At 39.5% G+C, this 12,273-nt stretch overlaps 1 protein-coding gene and 1 pseudogene across 10 annotated transcripts in view; both read left to right on the plus strand.

Annotated features, from left to right (window-relative positions):
• TGFBR3 (transforming growth factor beta receptor 3) overlaps positions 1-12,273 on the plus strand; it is a 202,647-nt gene that overhangs the window by 122,072 nt on the left and 68,302 nt on the right. For all 10 annotated transcript variants that reach the window (XM_063723499.1, NM_001159786.1, XM_063723498.1 and 7 more), the window contains 1 exon segment: positions 4,269-4,406. In XM_063723499.1, the coding sequence (XP_063579569.1) occupies positions 4,269-4,406 (138 nt within the window).
• Positions 2,521-2,667, plus strand: LOC112130852 (U2 spliceosomal RNA; annotated as a pseudogene).

Here is a 12,273-nt window from a genome sequence, read left to right on the forward strand (position 1 = left end):
ACAAGGTCCAGAAAAGATTGTCCTTGTTATTTTCTGCTGATAATGTGAGCAAGGACATGCTTCCCAAGTGAGAGATAGGGAGGTGGCCTTTCCACTCAGAGGCTTTGTGCTCCTTAGAGTTGTCCATGACTTTGGGCAAAGTTGTGTTCAGATTCCCCAGAAAAACACTCAGAAGATCTGCTTTGAATTTCTTTATAAAATTATGTTTGTTGCATTGCACAGGTAACTGCAGAAGACCTAGTATGAATAGGTGTTGTAGAACAGGTTAAACCAATTAACTCTTTTCCATTTAGGGGAAGAATCAGCAATGTATGAGGGATGGTGTTACATAAGGGATGTGGCAGATCAGATTTGCTTGCATTTTCTCACACCATCAGGAATACCGAATATCCAGCACTGTTTGAGACCAGCGTGGTTAGAACAGGAACTCTTGGATTAGGCTTCATGGACCAGTTTGTGGTCAAAGTATGGGTTTCACAAGAAACTACATGTGAAAGTTTTTTTAGTTCTGAGTCTTCATCTATTAAGTTCTTCTGCTGAAAGGATGACATCTTAAGACCAGTGGTGTAATTTGTAGTTTAATTAGATGGAGCCATTTTGTTACCATTGTTGCTGTTAGAACTTTCTTACTCTTTTACAATGGGGTTCTTAATCTGGGTTAATGGGTGCTTAACGGGGAGTTCATGGGCCCTGCAGTGAATGTAATTCCCTGACATTGTCTGCAAAAGTTTATGTGATATGGATGTTTTTTGTTTGGTTTGGTTTGGTAAAGAGAGGGTTCATACATGCATTAAGTTCTCAAATGTTCCACGACTCCCAAAGATTTACAAAGAAGCCAGTGGTTTCGAGACTGGTCATTGCTGCTCCTCTGAGCTGCATCCCCTTTGGCTCTACCAGCCTTCACAGCTTGCATGGTCCCAGCGTTCGATTCCTTATTACTTATGAGCCCATAGACAAAGCTGTTAACCTGTATTTTTATGTGTAAATTTGACATAGGATTGATGGTCAACTCTTTAAACTACTGTTTGGATTTCCAAGCTGGAGATTTCTGGATACTCTTTGTATCATTTCTTCATGGGATATTTATTTGCTGTAGTCTGCCTCAGCTCGGCCTTTAGACCATGAGCGCTGGACAGTGTAACCACAAAAAGCTTCAGGATATTCTTATATTTGTAACTGTAGTCTACCCTGAGCTATAATTGATCCTAAGGAGGATTTTCTTTTTCTTTCTTTTCTCTTTTTTTTTTTTTTTCCCCAGCCTGGGAGAAATTGGGCAACTTAGCCAGGAATTCTTTGAGATATTGCCGTGTGTTCTCTCTACATTTCTGGAAGCTTTTATACCATGGTTCTTTTGTTAGTTGTTTTGGTTGTCCTTTATCTTCCCTTCAGCAAGATTTACTCAAGCCGGGGAAGCATAAAAAAGACAGGTTGCTGAGGGATTAGGTGAGCAGGCGCTTGCAGGACTCATTGTCCCTGCCAAATGATCTTTTAAAGAAACTATTGGGTATTTTTCTTTGAATTTCCCAATTGTAGTGTGAATTCTTCTGTGCCAAATGGCTTTTGGGGCTCTGCCTGGACCCTGTATGCCAGAGTCAGAGATTCATCTTGGCCAGACACTGCCACATATTGAAGAGGGAGCTGTTTCCAGGAAAGCTCAGAGAGCTGTGGCTCCTAGAAATCTTTCCTTGATTGTATGAGCCAGGCCTCAGCACTTTTGACCATCTGGAAAATTTTGGACCTGAGCACCGATATCTGTCTCATAGATCTTTTTCTTCTCATTTCATGAGCTTTTATAAAAAATTCTTGTTCATTTGAAATACGTACTTACTAGTATTTTGTAGTATATATTTTGACTGAAACTTCTGCGTGTCTATGAGCTCTAAGAAGAATTGCATGCCTGAGGACTGCAAAGAAAATCTTCAGAAGGGTTGATGCAGCCCCTGCAGATATACATTACTATTCTTTGCATCATTATGGTACTCAGTAAATAGTCTTGGAATAAATAAATAGAGAAACCTTTTACTGATACATGTTATTAGTGAAAGTCAAAGTGTTGCTTTGCAGTTTTCAGGTACTCTGGAAGAAATGATGATTTCATCCTTCCTTCAGTCTCCATAGTGTGTGTGTGTCTCTTTGTTCAGTACAGTTTGAATCTTTGCTTCTGCTATTTCTATAGCATCTCCTCTTCTCAGTGGCTATCAATCTGTTTATTTCTAGATGTGGACAGCATCTCCAAAGTGTGCTGTGAGGTAGAGTCTTTACAACCAAGGAGCACATTACTTTGCTGTAGCTGTACTTGACGTCACTGTTCATCTAGTACTTTGATTTAGCGCTATGCTTATGCCAAATTTAAAAATGATCCTAGCTGTGTGCAGAAATAGCTCATGACAGTTGGAGTGTTGCTTATATTTGTATTTTTTTGCAAATTAGCCAGCTAAATTCCTTTGAACCTTTTTTCCCCCTTTAGGTAACATATAAATATATGAATTTGCTGTGATAAGTCAATATTTATTGTGTATGTTTACTTCCTGGCCTTTTGGCTAAGATCAAGTGTATTATCGTGTCTATGTTAAGCACAGTTTTTTGTTTGTTTGTTTTTGAAACAGAGTCTCACTCTGTAGCCCAGGCTGGAGTGCAGTGGCACAATCTGGGCTCACTGCAACCTCCACTTCCTGGGTTTAAGCGATTCTTGTGTCTCAGCCACCTGAGTATCAGGTGCCTGCTACCACGCCCGGCTAATTTATTTTTTTATTTTTAGTAGAGACGGGGTTTTTCCATGTTGGCCAGGCTGGTCTCAAACTCCTGGCCTACAGTCCATTTTGGAAATTAAGACATGCATTCTCAAGCTAGTGAACAAGATGATGCAAGTTATTCATAGAATATTTTTGTGGCATTGAAAAGCAGAGAATTAAAACATTATTTTGACATTTGCTGAATGCTTACCCTGTGCTAAAGCCTGGGTTTTGAAAGATAATGAAAGTTTACTGTCTTATTTATCAATGACCTGAGAGCATACTATGATAAGTGACATTGGTCATAAGTGATCCCTACAAAAAAAGGTAGAGGTATGTTGAGATCACAGTGGGCTGGCAGCCATTGGGAAAATGTGAAATAGTCCAGCATTTAGTGCTGTATCCCTGATGGTTATATAGACTCAGATCGTGGATCTAGACCATGTCATCCTCATGAGGATGCTAGCTGAGATGTACTGTTATTCCCGATACATCATTCAGTCTGTGTCTTTCTAGCCTAAGTCCTTTTTTGTCCTGTCCCTCCCTTATTACTTTATGGTTATCTTTGATGAGTTCACTCTGTTTAAATATGTGATTCTTGGGTCTTGCCTTCCCATTCTGTATGGAAAGCCAGTATGAGACAGACTGTATGAAAGTATCTAGTAAATATTTCCTTATATATCCCTTTGTTCTCCTATGTTCATGTTGCCCTGGGCTCATGTGTGCCAAGAGGACTTTGTTGAGTCCATGGTTTGCAGCTCCATTCACAGGTGCTTTTTAGTGATGTTAATGACAACAGTGGTGACCTGCAGTGGTCCTTGATCTGCTGTCAAAATTGGCTACAGTTTTTGTATCCATCCCATGGTTTTCTTCTGTTTTTTTTTTTTTTTTTTTTTTTTTTGACAGGGGCTGTATACAATCACTCTTTATTCTGTGTGTCCTCTGTGCTTCATTTCTTTGGAAAAGCCCTTCAAGCTGAAAGCTGAGACAACGAAAGCCCTGGCAGCCTCCCTTGGCAGCCGCTTTCTCTCAGCTTTTGGCACTTTTCTTTGGCAGAACCCATTTCACTTTATAGAGAGGTTGGAGCTTACCTGGAGGAGAAGAAAGTCATTTCTCTGGAGATCCAGAGGGATGACCCCACCCCCAGGGGATTTTGTTTTCCAATTTTCACCTTAGTCATTTGACCTAAAGCTTAAAGCATGCCTAAGGGAAGGTAACTTTTATTCCACCTTTGCTGACTTTTTGAAAGAAAAAAATGTGTTCTGTTTATTTGTTCTTTGACAGGGAGCTAAATCATGCTTTGGTTGAGATTAGTGTGGTTGACCCATGTGAAATAGCCACTTTGTAGTAAAAAATGGTCAAATATTGGCAATATCATCTGGTTCAACTTAATGTATCTTATTCATAGAATCTGAGCTAGATTATAGCTTGTTTCTATTGATAGTGAGTTGCAAAAAAGTATTCCAGAGGCTGCTCTGAGTGATTTTCGTGGAAAGCCAGGGCTAAGATTTCTACCCTCTTTCTGTTGCTTCCTAGGTCACACTTCACCTGAATCCCATCTCCTCAGTCCACATCCACCACAAGCCTGTCGTGTTCCTGCTCAACTCCCCACACCCCCTGGTGTGGCATCTGAAGACAGAGAGACTTGCCACTGGGGTCTCCAGACTGTTTTTGGTAAGTGCTTAAACCTCCCCCAAACTGATCCTTAGCACAAGGATATAATGATCCTTAAACTTTGCCAAACTTTTAATAAAGGCTTACTTTCATTGAAATAATGCCAGAGTCCAAAGAGTGTTAAATTTGGAGGATGCACTTAGTGATATTTGGATGATGACATAGATAAGCATTCACAGAAAGCAGACACACCCGCCCATCTTCTGTGGGCAGAGGCTGGGGTCTAGTGCGCACGTTAGAGCAGGACCTGTCGTCATACTCTGTGTGGCCTGAGCTTTGGTTTCAGCTCTGAAACCCCCCTTGTGGCATCAGGAGCCCTGTAAATATTGTAACTGGCTACCGGCTGTGTGGTCCCTGACCACAAAATAAATATGCACGGATCCATACTATTTGTATATAACACAGGCCTAATTCCTGATATGAGGATCTGTTTGTTGAGAAAGTGACACAGTGAGCTCCAAAATGAAGTCATTTGTATTTTATTAAAAAAACAAGCTGGAACCCAGCTCTTGTGGAAAGATCCAAATATTACCTACTATTTGTAAATCATGTCCCTTTGAGTTTGCCAGAACATTCAAGTGTGCTAGTTGTGGAGAAATAGATGGATTGTTTGGATGGAATTTTTTTGGTATGATATCATGTCTGATGATGAGCAACACTGCAACTTGGTAGTGGTAATTCACGTTGTCTATTGCGAGAGCTGCAGGCTAATGTCCTAACTGCAGCGCCTGAGGCCTTAAACCTCTCTTGCCCACAAGCATCCAAAACAAGTGGAGTCCCCAGTTAATAGTTTTCCTCTTGCCTCATGAATAAACTTTGCCCAGTTAATGACTCTCAATCCAGATCTGTAGTTTCTTTCCCCTGGGTTTGAAGAGTATTTCTAAAAACTCAAAGGTTCTTGTTGAATAATGTAAGAATCCATAGTCAATACAATTATTACAATAAGTACATAAATGAATAAAAGGGAGAAAAGGAAAAGCTCATCTTTATAGTAAAATGCCGACTAGTAAATATAGAAGGAGCAAAGGAGTTAGAAAATGATCATTTTGCAACCATCATAATAAAAGTTGACTAGGCAAGAGTTATCAACAGACGCTAAATCTAGCAGAGATGGAGGGAGTTCGGGAAATAGTATATTTAGATATTCTTAAAATATCTTTTATACAAATTACTTATTAATTACACATAAAAAATAGTGACTATATGCCTTGGGGATATCCCATGATACCTTAACCAAGTGATTAAAATTCATATCAGCAACATGGGTATCCCATGATACCTTAACCAAGTGATTAAAATTTATATCAGCAACGATGGATGCTGTGTGCCTATAAATGAGAGAGAACACAGCATCACTTTCGTAGTATTTTTTGCCAGAAATGCATATAACCTGAATCTAATCATGAAGAAACGCTGACAAAACCAAATTGAATGACATTCTATAAGATAACTGGCCTGTAATCTTCAAAAGTGTCAGTCATGAAAGACAGAGAAAGGCTGGGGAGCCATTCCAGATTAAGGGACACAAAAAGACAAGACACATGTGATCCTGAGCTGGATCCTGTTGGGTAGGGAGTGGGGCAGCTGCTATAAAAGACATTAGGGAGACAGTGGATTGTATTTTATATAAATAAATTATAATTGAGCCTATAGATTAAAATATTATATCAATGTTATATTCCTTGAATTTGATAATTATATTGTTTTTATGTAAGAGAATATCCTTAGGAAACATACTTAATATTCTTTAAGGTTAAGGGCTAAAAGGTCAGATCATTCAGGAAAAAAACATGTTGTATAGAGAGAAGAATAAAGCAAATGTGGCAAGGTTTTAAAAACTGATGAATCTAGTTAAAGGGTCTACTAGAGTCCTTTGTACTAGCAACTTTGCTGTAAATTTAAATTAATTTCAAAAGAAAACATTTAAACTCAAAAGGTACATTTACAAGGTGGGTATTACAATAACTTTATTGTAGCCTTTTCTGGGAATTGCAGCTCTTATTCTATATTAAAAAGGCCAAAAATCAAAAATTAGTAATTATTTAGTTGTTATTACTAGCACATTTATTTAGCACTTAGGATATTTCAGGTCACTAAATGCTCTAATACTTTATCTAATTCTCACAATAACCTTCTACGGTACGATAGTGTAGATCCCTTCTTATAGATGAAGAACTAAGAGTTAGAGAAGTTAAGTAGTGGCCCAAATCACATGGCTAGTTACTTGCAGAGTTGGTACTCAAACCTAGATGGGACCTATTCTACAAGGTGTTATGCTAAACTGTCTGCCTTCGTACTCATAATCACTGTCAGTCTCCTCTAATTAAAGTTACTTGTGATAGTAATAATGGCTCTGATCATAAAGTCATATGCACATTTAGCCCTCATACTGTAGAGCTATACTGTCCAATACTGTAGGAAATAGCTGTGCATGGCTACTTAAATTACAGTTCTTCAGTCCTGCTTAGCCACATTTCAGGTGCTTAGTAGCTATGTGAGGCTAGTGGCTACCACAGTGGGCAGGTTATAGAGACATTATGAGCAAAGGCAGTTCATGTCCTGGTTTGGGTCCAAGCAGTGACGTTGGGCAAATTAATTTCTCTAAGCTGGATTTTTCTCAGGCCCTCCATCATAGGGCTGTTATCTTGAGTAAGTGAGATCACATATAAAATATTTGTAGACATCACCTGCCGTTGCTGCTCTTATTTATTTCTAGTCACAGTAAAGAGCATGTGGGACGGGTGTTGAATTTGCATCTGTAATTATGAAATATCTTGTTTGGCTGGCCCCAGATTGAAAGGGGTTCTGTTTCTCTGGGCTATAGTTCCAGATGAAAGTGTGGGCTACGTATGTCATAGTTGTACTTACTGCTGCCTGGATTCTTTCTTCAGTCTGCCAGTCCATGGGTTTTGAGGGAAAATGTCTTACTCTTAGTTATTAATTTGGTTTAATTTTGCTTAAAATCTGGAAAAACTGCTTCTTGGTCATCAGTTTAGACACTAACAATGAAAGAAGGTGGCCGCTTTAGTAAACAATTGAACATCAACCCCATTTGGATCAGTCCCATGTAAGGAGATTGCAGATCAAGTAATGAGCCTAAAATTACCAACACGTGGGAGGCAGCATCAGGCGAAGTCAAGGATTTAAATTCCAGGACACCTGAACTCTGCTTTGTTGTCCAGCAGGCTTCCTTTAGGGAAAATGGTTTTTTTCCCGTCTGCACATTTCTTCATGGCCTGGAAGAGACGATGGAACATCTGTTGTTCATTCACGTTCTCACATCAGCAGACGACGAGTGATGCAAGTCCTTGCACAAGCTGGGCCACTCTCCTTGGGCAGGCTTTTCCCTTCCTCTCTGTGGCCTGAAATGAATTTTAGTGTCTGCTCATCTCCTTGACAGCCTTTGCCACAGAGGGTCTGGTGATCGATAGAAATCCAGTAGTGTGTTCTCTTTATCCGTTTATATAGTTAAGAGTTAAAGTTTGGGGATAAGATAACTAAATTATTTTACATAAAGTGTTCATCAAACACTTCAGAGGGCCCACGGGATCTCTGGAAACTCAGGCTTCACCGTTTTCATCACTGTCTTCTCCGAGGTTATCCAGGAGCTTAAGGAGCTGTGGAAAGCGAATGGGACTCTTCACTCTCAGTCCATGATGCATGTATCCTTGCCTGTTTCCTGATATGCTGCTGGAGGGTTTGCATTTCTGTCTCAGAGCTGTCTGCTGTGTACGTAGAGTTACAAAACTTTTAACTTTTTTTTTTTAATAGGGCTATGAGAAAAGTTCAAGTAATAGCATCTACTCATTTATCAGGGTGACCTTTTTATTTAAATGGACATGTCTGTGTTGTTATGACTGCCCAAATTAAAAAAGGAAAACTTTCATAATTAATTAGGAGGGCCTTATGTTACCCAGAACATCGCAGCCACCCATGAGGGTGACTAAAAACATACTTTAATACTGGTAATAAAGGCATCTGTCTTTTTCTGTCAAATCATTTCAGTCCTTCTCACCCCCTCACAGCACAGGCAAGAAGGGAGCATGTCAGGCAGGGAGAAAGTGGGATTTAGTTTTCTTTGCAGGTGCAGCTCCTTTATCTGGTTATTCTGGTTACCTAGGAAATATGAGTGGGATGAAGAGTGACGCTTCCAGGCTGAGTTTCAAGTAGCGAATCTTTGAGTGTGAGTCACACACACACACGTGATGAAGTTGTCATGATCTTATAGTTTTCCTTTTGCAGGGTGTATGGGTGGCCCAGAGAACAATCAGAAATAAAAATCATCTTACCCTCTCAGTGTGCCATGTTGAAACTGCAAATAATCTCTTAGAAGGATCACATAAGCCTGTTTTTATTTATGCATTCATTTCTACACTGAAAAAAAAAGTAAGATAACTTAACTGGGTGATGAGGCGTGAACCTTCAACCTGAATTTGCTAAAATGATTGAGGAGAGCCACAATCTGAAGCTGTCTTTAAGGACATACTACAATTTAAATACATGGTTTCCAGAGAAAAGACAAATGGCCAAAAAACACATGAAAAGATGCTCAATATCATGAGTCATTAGGGACATGCTAATGAAAACCACAGTGAGATGCCACTTCACACTAGGATGGCTATAATAAAAAAGGTGATAACAAGGGTTGTGAAAGCTGTAGGGAAATTGGAACACATATACATTGCTGGTGGGAATGTGAAATAGTTCTGTGGAAAACAATTGAGCAAAACACATGTCCCCAAGAACTTGTCCACAAATGTCCAAAGCATCATTATTCACAGTAACCAGAAAGTGGAAACAACCCAAATGTCTATCAACAGATGAATGGATGAAAACAGTGCTATATCCATACAATGCAATATTATTTAGCCATAAAAAGGATTGAAGTTCTGATACATTCCACAACATAGATGGGTCTTGAAAACCTTATACTAAGTGAAAGAAGCCAGATGCTAATGGTCACAAATTGTATGATTCCAATTTATATAAAATGTCCAGAATGGGCAAATCTATAGAAACAGAAAGATTAGTAATTGCCAGGGGCTGATGGGAGGGGAAAATGGGGAATGACTACTAATGATATGAGATTTCTTTTGGGAGGTGATAAAAATGTTGCGTAATTACATAGTGGTGAATATACCACACCTTGTAAATGTACACAGAAACACTGAATTGTACAGTTTAAAAGGCTGAATATAATGGTATGTGAACTGTATTTCATAAAACTAGTAAGAAAACCTTGCTGCAGCACTTTTTTTTTTTTTTTTTTTTTTTTTTTTAGTCTCACTCCATTACTCAGGCTGGAGTGCAGTGGTGCAAACATGCCTCACTGTAGCCTCAATCTTCTGGGCTCAAGCGATCCTCCTGCCTCAGCCTCTCGAGTAGCTGGTACTACAGGTGTATGCCAACATGACCAGCTGATTTTTTTTGGTATTTTTTGTAGAGATAGGATTTTGCCATATTGTCCAGGGTAATCTCAAACTCCTGGTCTCAAGTGATGCACCCACTTTGGCCTCCCAAAGTGCTGGGTTTATAGGCGTGAGCCACAGTGCTGGGCATGAACTAGATTTTTAAATGTATCTTTTTACTTTATTCCATGTACCTGATTTTTTTTTTCTTTTTTTTTTTCGAGAGAGGGTCTGGCTCTGTAGCCCAAGCTAGAGTTCAGTGGCATGATCTCAGCTGACTGTAACCTCTGCTGCCTGGGCTCAAGCCATCCTCTCACCTCAGCCTCCCGAGTAGCTGGGACTACAGGCATGCACCCCCACACCCAGCTAATTTTTGCCTCTTTTTTTGTAAAGATGGGGTTTCATTTTGTTGCCCAGGCTGGTCTCAAACTCCTGGGCTGAAGCTGTCCACCTGCCTTGGCCTCCCAAAGTACTGGGATTACAGGTGTGAGCCACTGTGCTCGGCCTCTAATTTTTTTTTTTTAATCTTGCTTTATTTGTATTCCAAACTTGAGCATTCTCTCCTGCAAGGTCTGTAGACTTGGAGCCCTAGGACAAGCAGACATTTTCAAGATGAGACCCTAGTGCCTGGCTTTTAATAACCTAAAATACCTAGTCCAGAGGCCATGGCCAGCTTACTTATGTCAGGCTTAGTCACTTTGCATGCTTATAAGGAAAAAAGGGTATCTAAGATTAGAAGTTTCAAGAAATAAGCAGCTTCTTCCAACCTCATTCACTCTCGATATTACTGTGCTGTGATCTGTTTTTTTCTAGCCATTTATCATTAAAATCAGAGAGCAAATGTATATGAATGTGTGTATGTTTGAGTGGGGGATGGGGCATAGAAGGGATTTTGGTCTTTGAGGTACAATTGCTGGAGCTGGCATATAAAAATAGAGGATTAAATTAAATTAATCCTCAATTAAAGTTGAGTTTCAGATAAATAACAAATCATTTTGTTAGTGTGCCCGTGCAGTATTTGGGACATAACATATACTAAAAAAGTATTCATTGTTTACCTGAAATTCAACTTTAACTGGGTGTCCTGTACTTTATCGGGCAGCTCTACTCGGAGGTAATTCAGGTTTTTGTTTCCAGTTAACACCCTGGCCTGGGTGTTAGGAGTCCTGAGTACTAGTCTTGGCTCTGCCACTAACTAGTTATACATCATCGGGAAAAAAATCGCTTAACTACTCTCAGGCCTTGTTTCCTCATTTCTAAAATGAGGGGATTGTACTAGCTCATCTCTAAAGTTCCTCCCAGCTTTTAAACTCTGTGATTCTTTGATAGTACGACTGCTAGATATTATATCCCAATTTAATTTGGAACAGAAACTGGCAAATTGAGCTTTGCCTATTCAGCAAATCCAAGTAAATATCAAGGCAGGGCAGTTGCAATAAATGACAGAAACTAAACTCTATACTATTAGCTTTGGGTTAAAAACAAATCAAAACTTAATCCTAATGAAAAATATAAATTAATAAATTTAAAACCAGTTTTGTATTTTCAAGAAGTAGGGAGGGATGGGTGAAGAAGCTGGAGCTGCCAACATCTAGTTTATTCCTTTTACTTAAACTAGAGGCATTAAAAAAAAAAAAAGAGTCCAAATATTTTGGGCCTCTGCCACCAAACCACAGGCAGTTCTCTGGTCTGCACCGAAGTTTGGATGACTGACAAGACTCAGTGAAAAACAAGTGCTATTTGTTTTCCTGTGCCTAGTATTTAACTGGAAATCAGAAGGCTAAATTTCCAATCAGTTGCTAAATAGCCCCAGATGTGTGCTCATTGGAGCACTAGGAAGGGACATGCACAGCCCATACCACCGTGCGTGTCCAGCTGTTACCTTTTCATGAAGCCGAGTGATGTGTAACTGAGGGTTGTAGTGTCTGTCCAAAAATGCCCTAAGAATAACTCAGACATTCAAGTTTGCCTGTGGAGATGGGAACTTTTTTTTAAAAAAAATTCTGTATTCTATTGTGTTACATTAAAAAATCTGGAAATAATTTTTTTCTTTGCTAATTTCCTTCTTTCCCTTCTTTGGCAGTTCCCCCACCCCCATGTTTAGAAAAAAACACAGAATTAGCATACCGGGTATGATGGTTTATGTATGTACTTGTTCATTCATCCAACACACAGTTTTTAGTGCCTGACTGTGAACTGTGCTAGCTGTGGAGGATCTAGGGAAAACTGGGATGAATTGCCTGTCCTCAGGGAGCTTCCCATTATGTGGGAGAGCTGGTTGAAAAATTGGGAGTTGCACTTTAGTGTGCTAAGTACTATTACACTAAATAATAGTGAAAATTGGAGAAGCTGAGAATAGTAGAAATTGGAGAAAATGAGAATTCTCTTCTTCCAAATGCAATCAAGGCAGCTTCCTGCATGAGTCTGGCTCTGGAGAACAGCATGTGGCAAATGGGTCA

Source organism: Pongo abelii, chromosome 1 (genome assembly GCF_028885655.2).
Source record: "Pongo abelii isolate AG06213 chromosome 1, NHGRI_mPonAbe1-v2.0_pri, whole genome shotgun sequence".
In the NCBI taxonomy this organism is placed as follows: Eukaryota; Metazoa; Chordata; class Mammalia; order Primates; family Hominidae; genus Pongo; species Pongo abelii.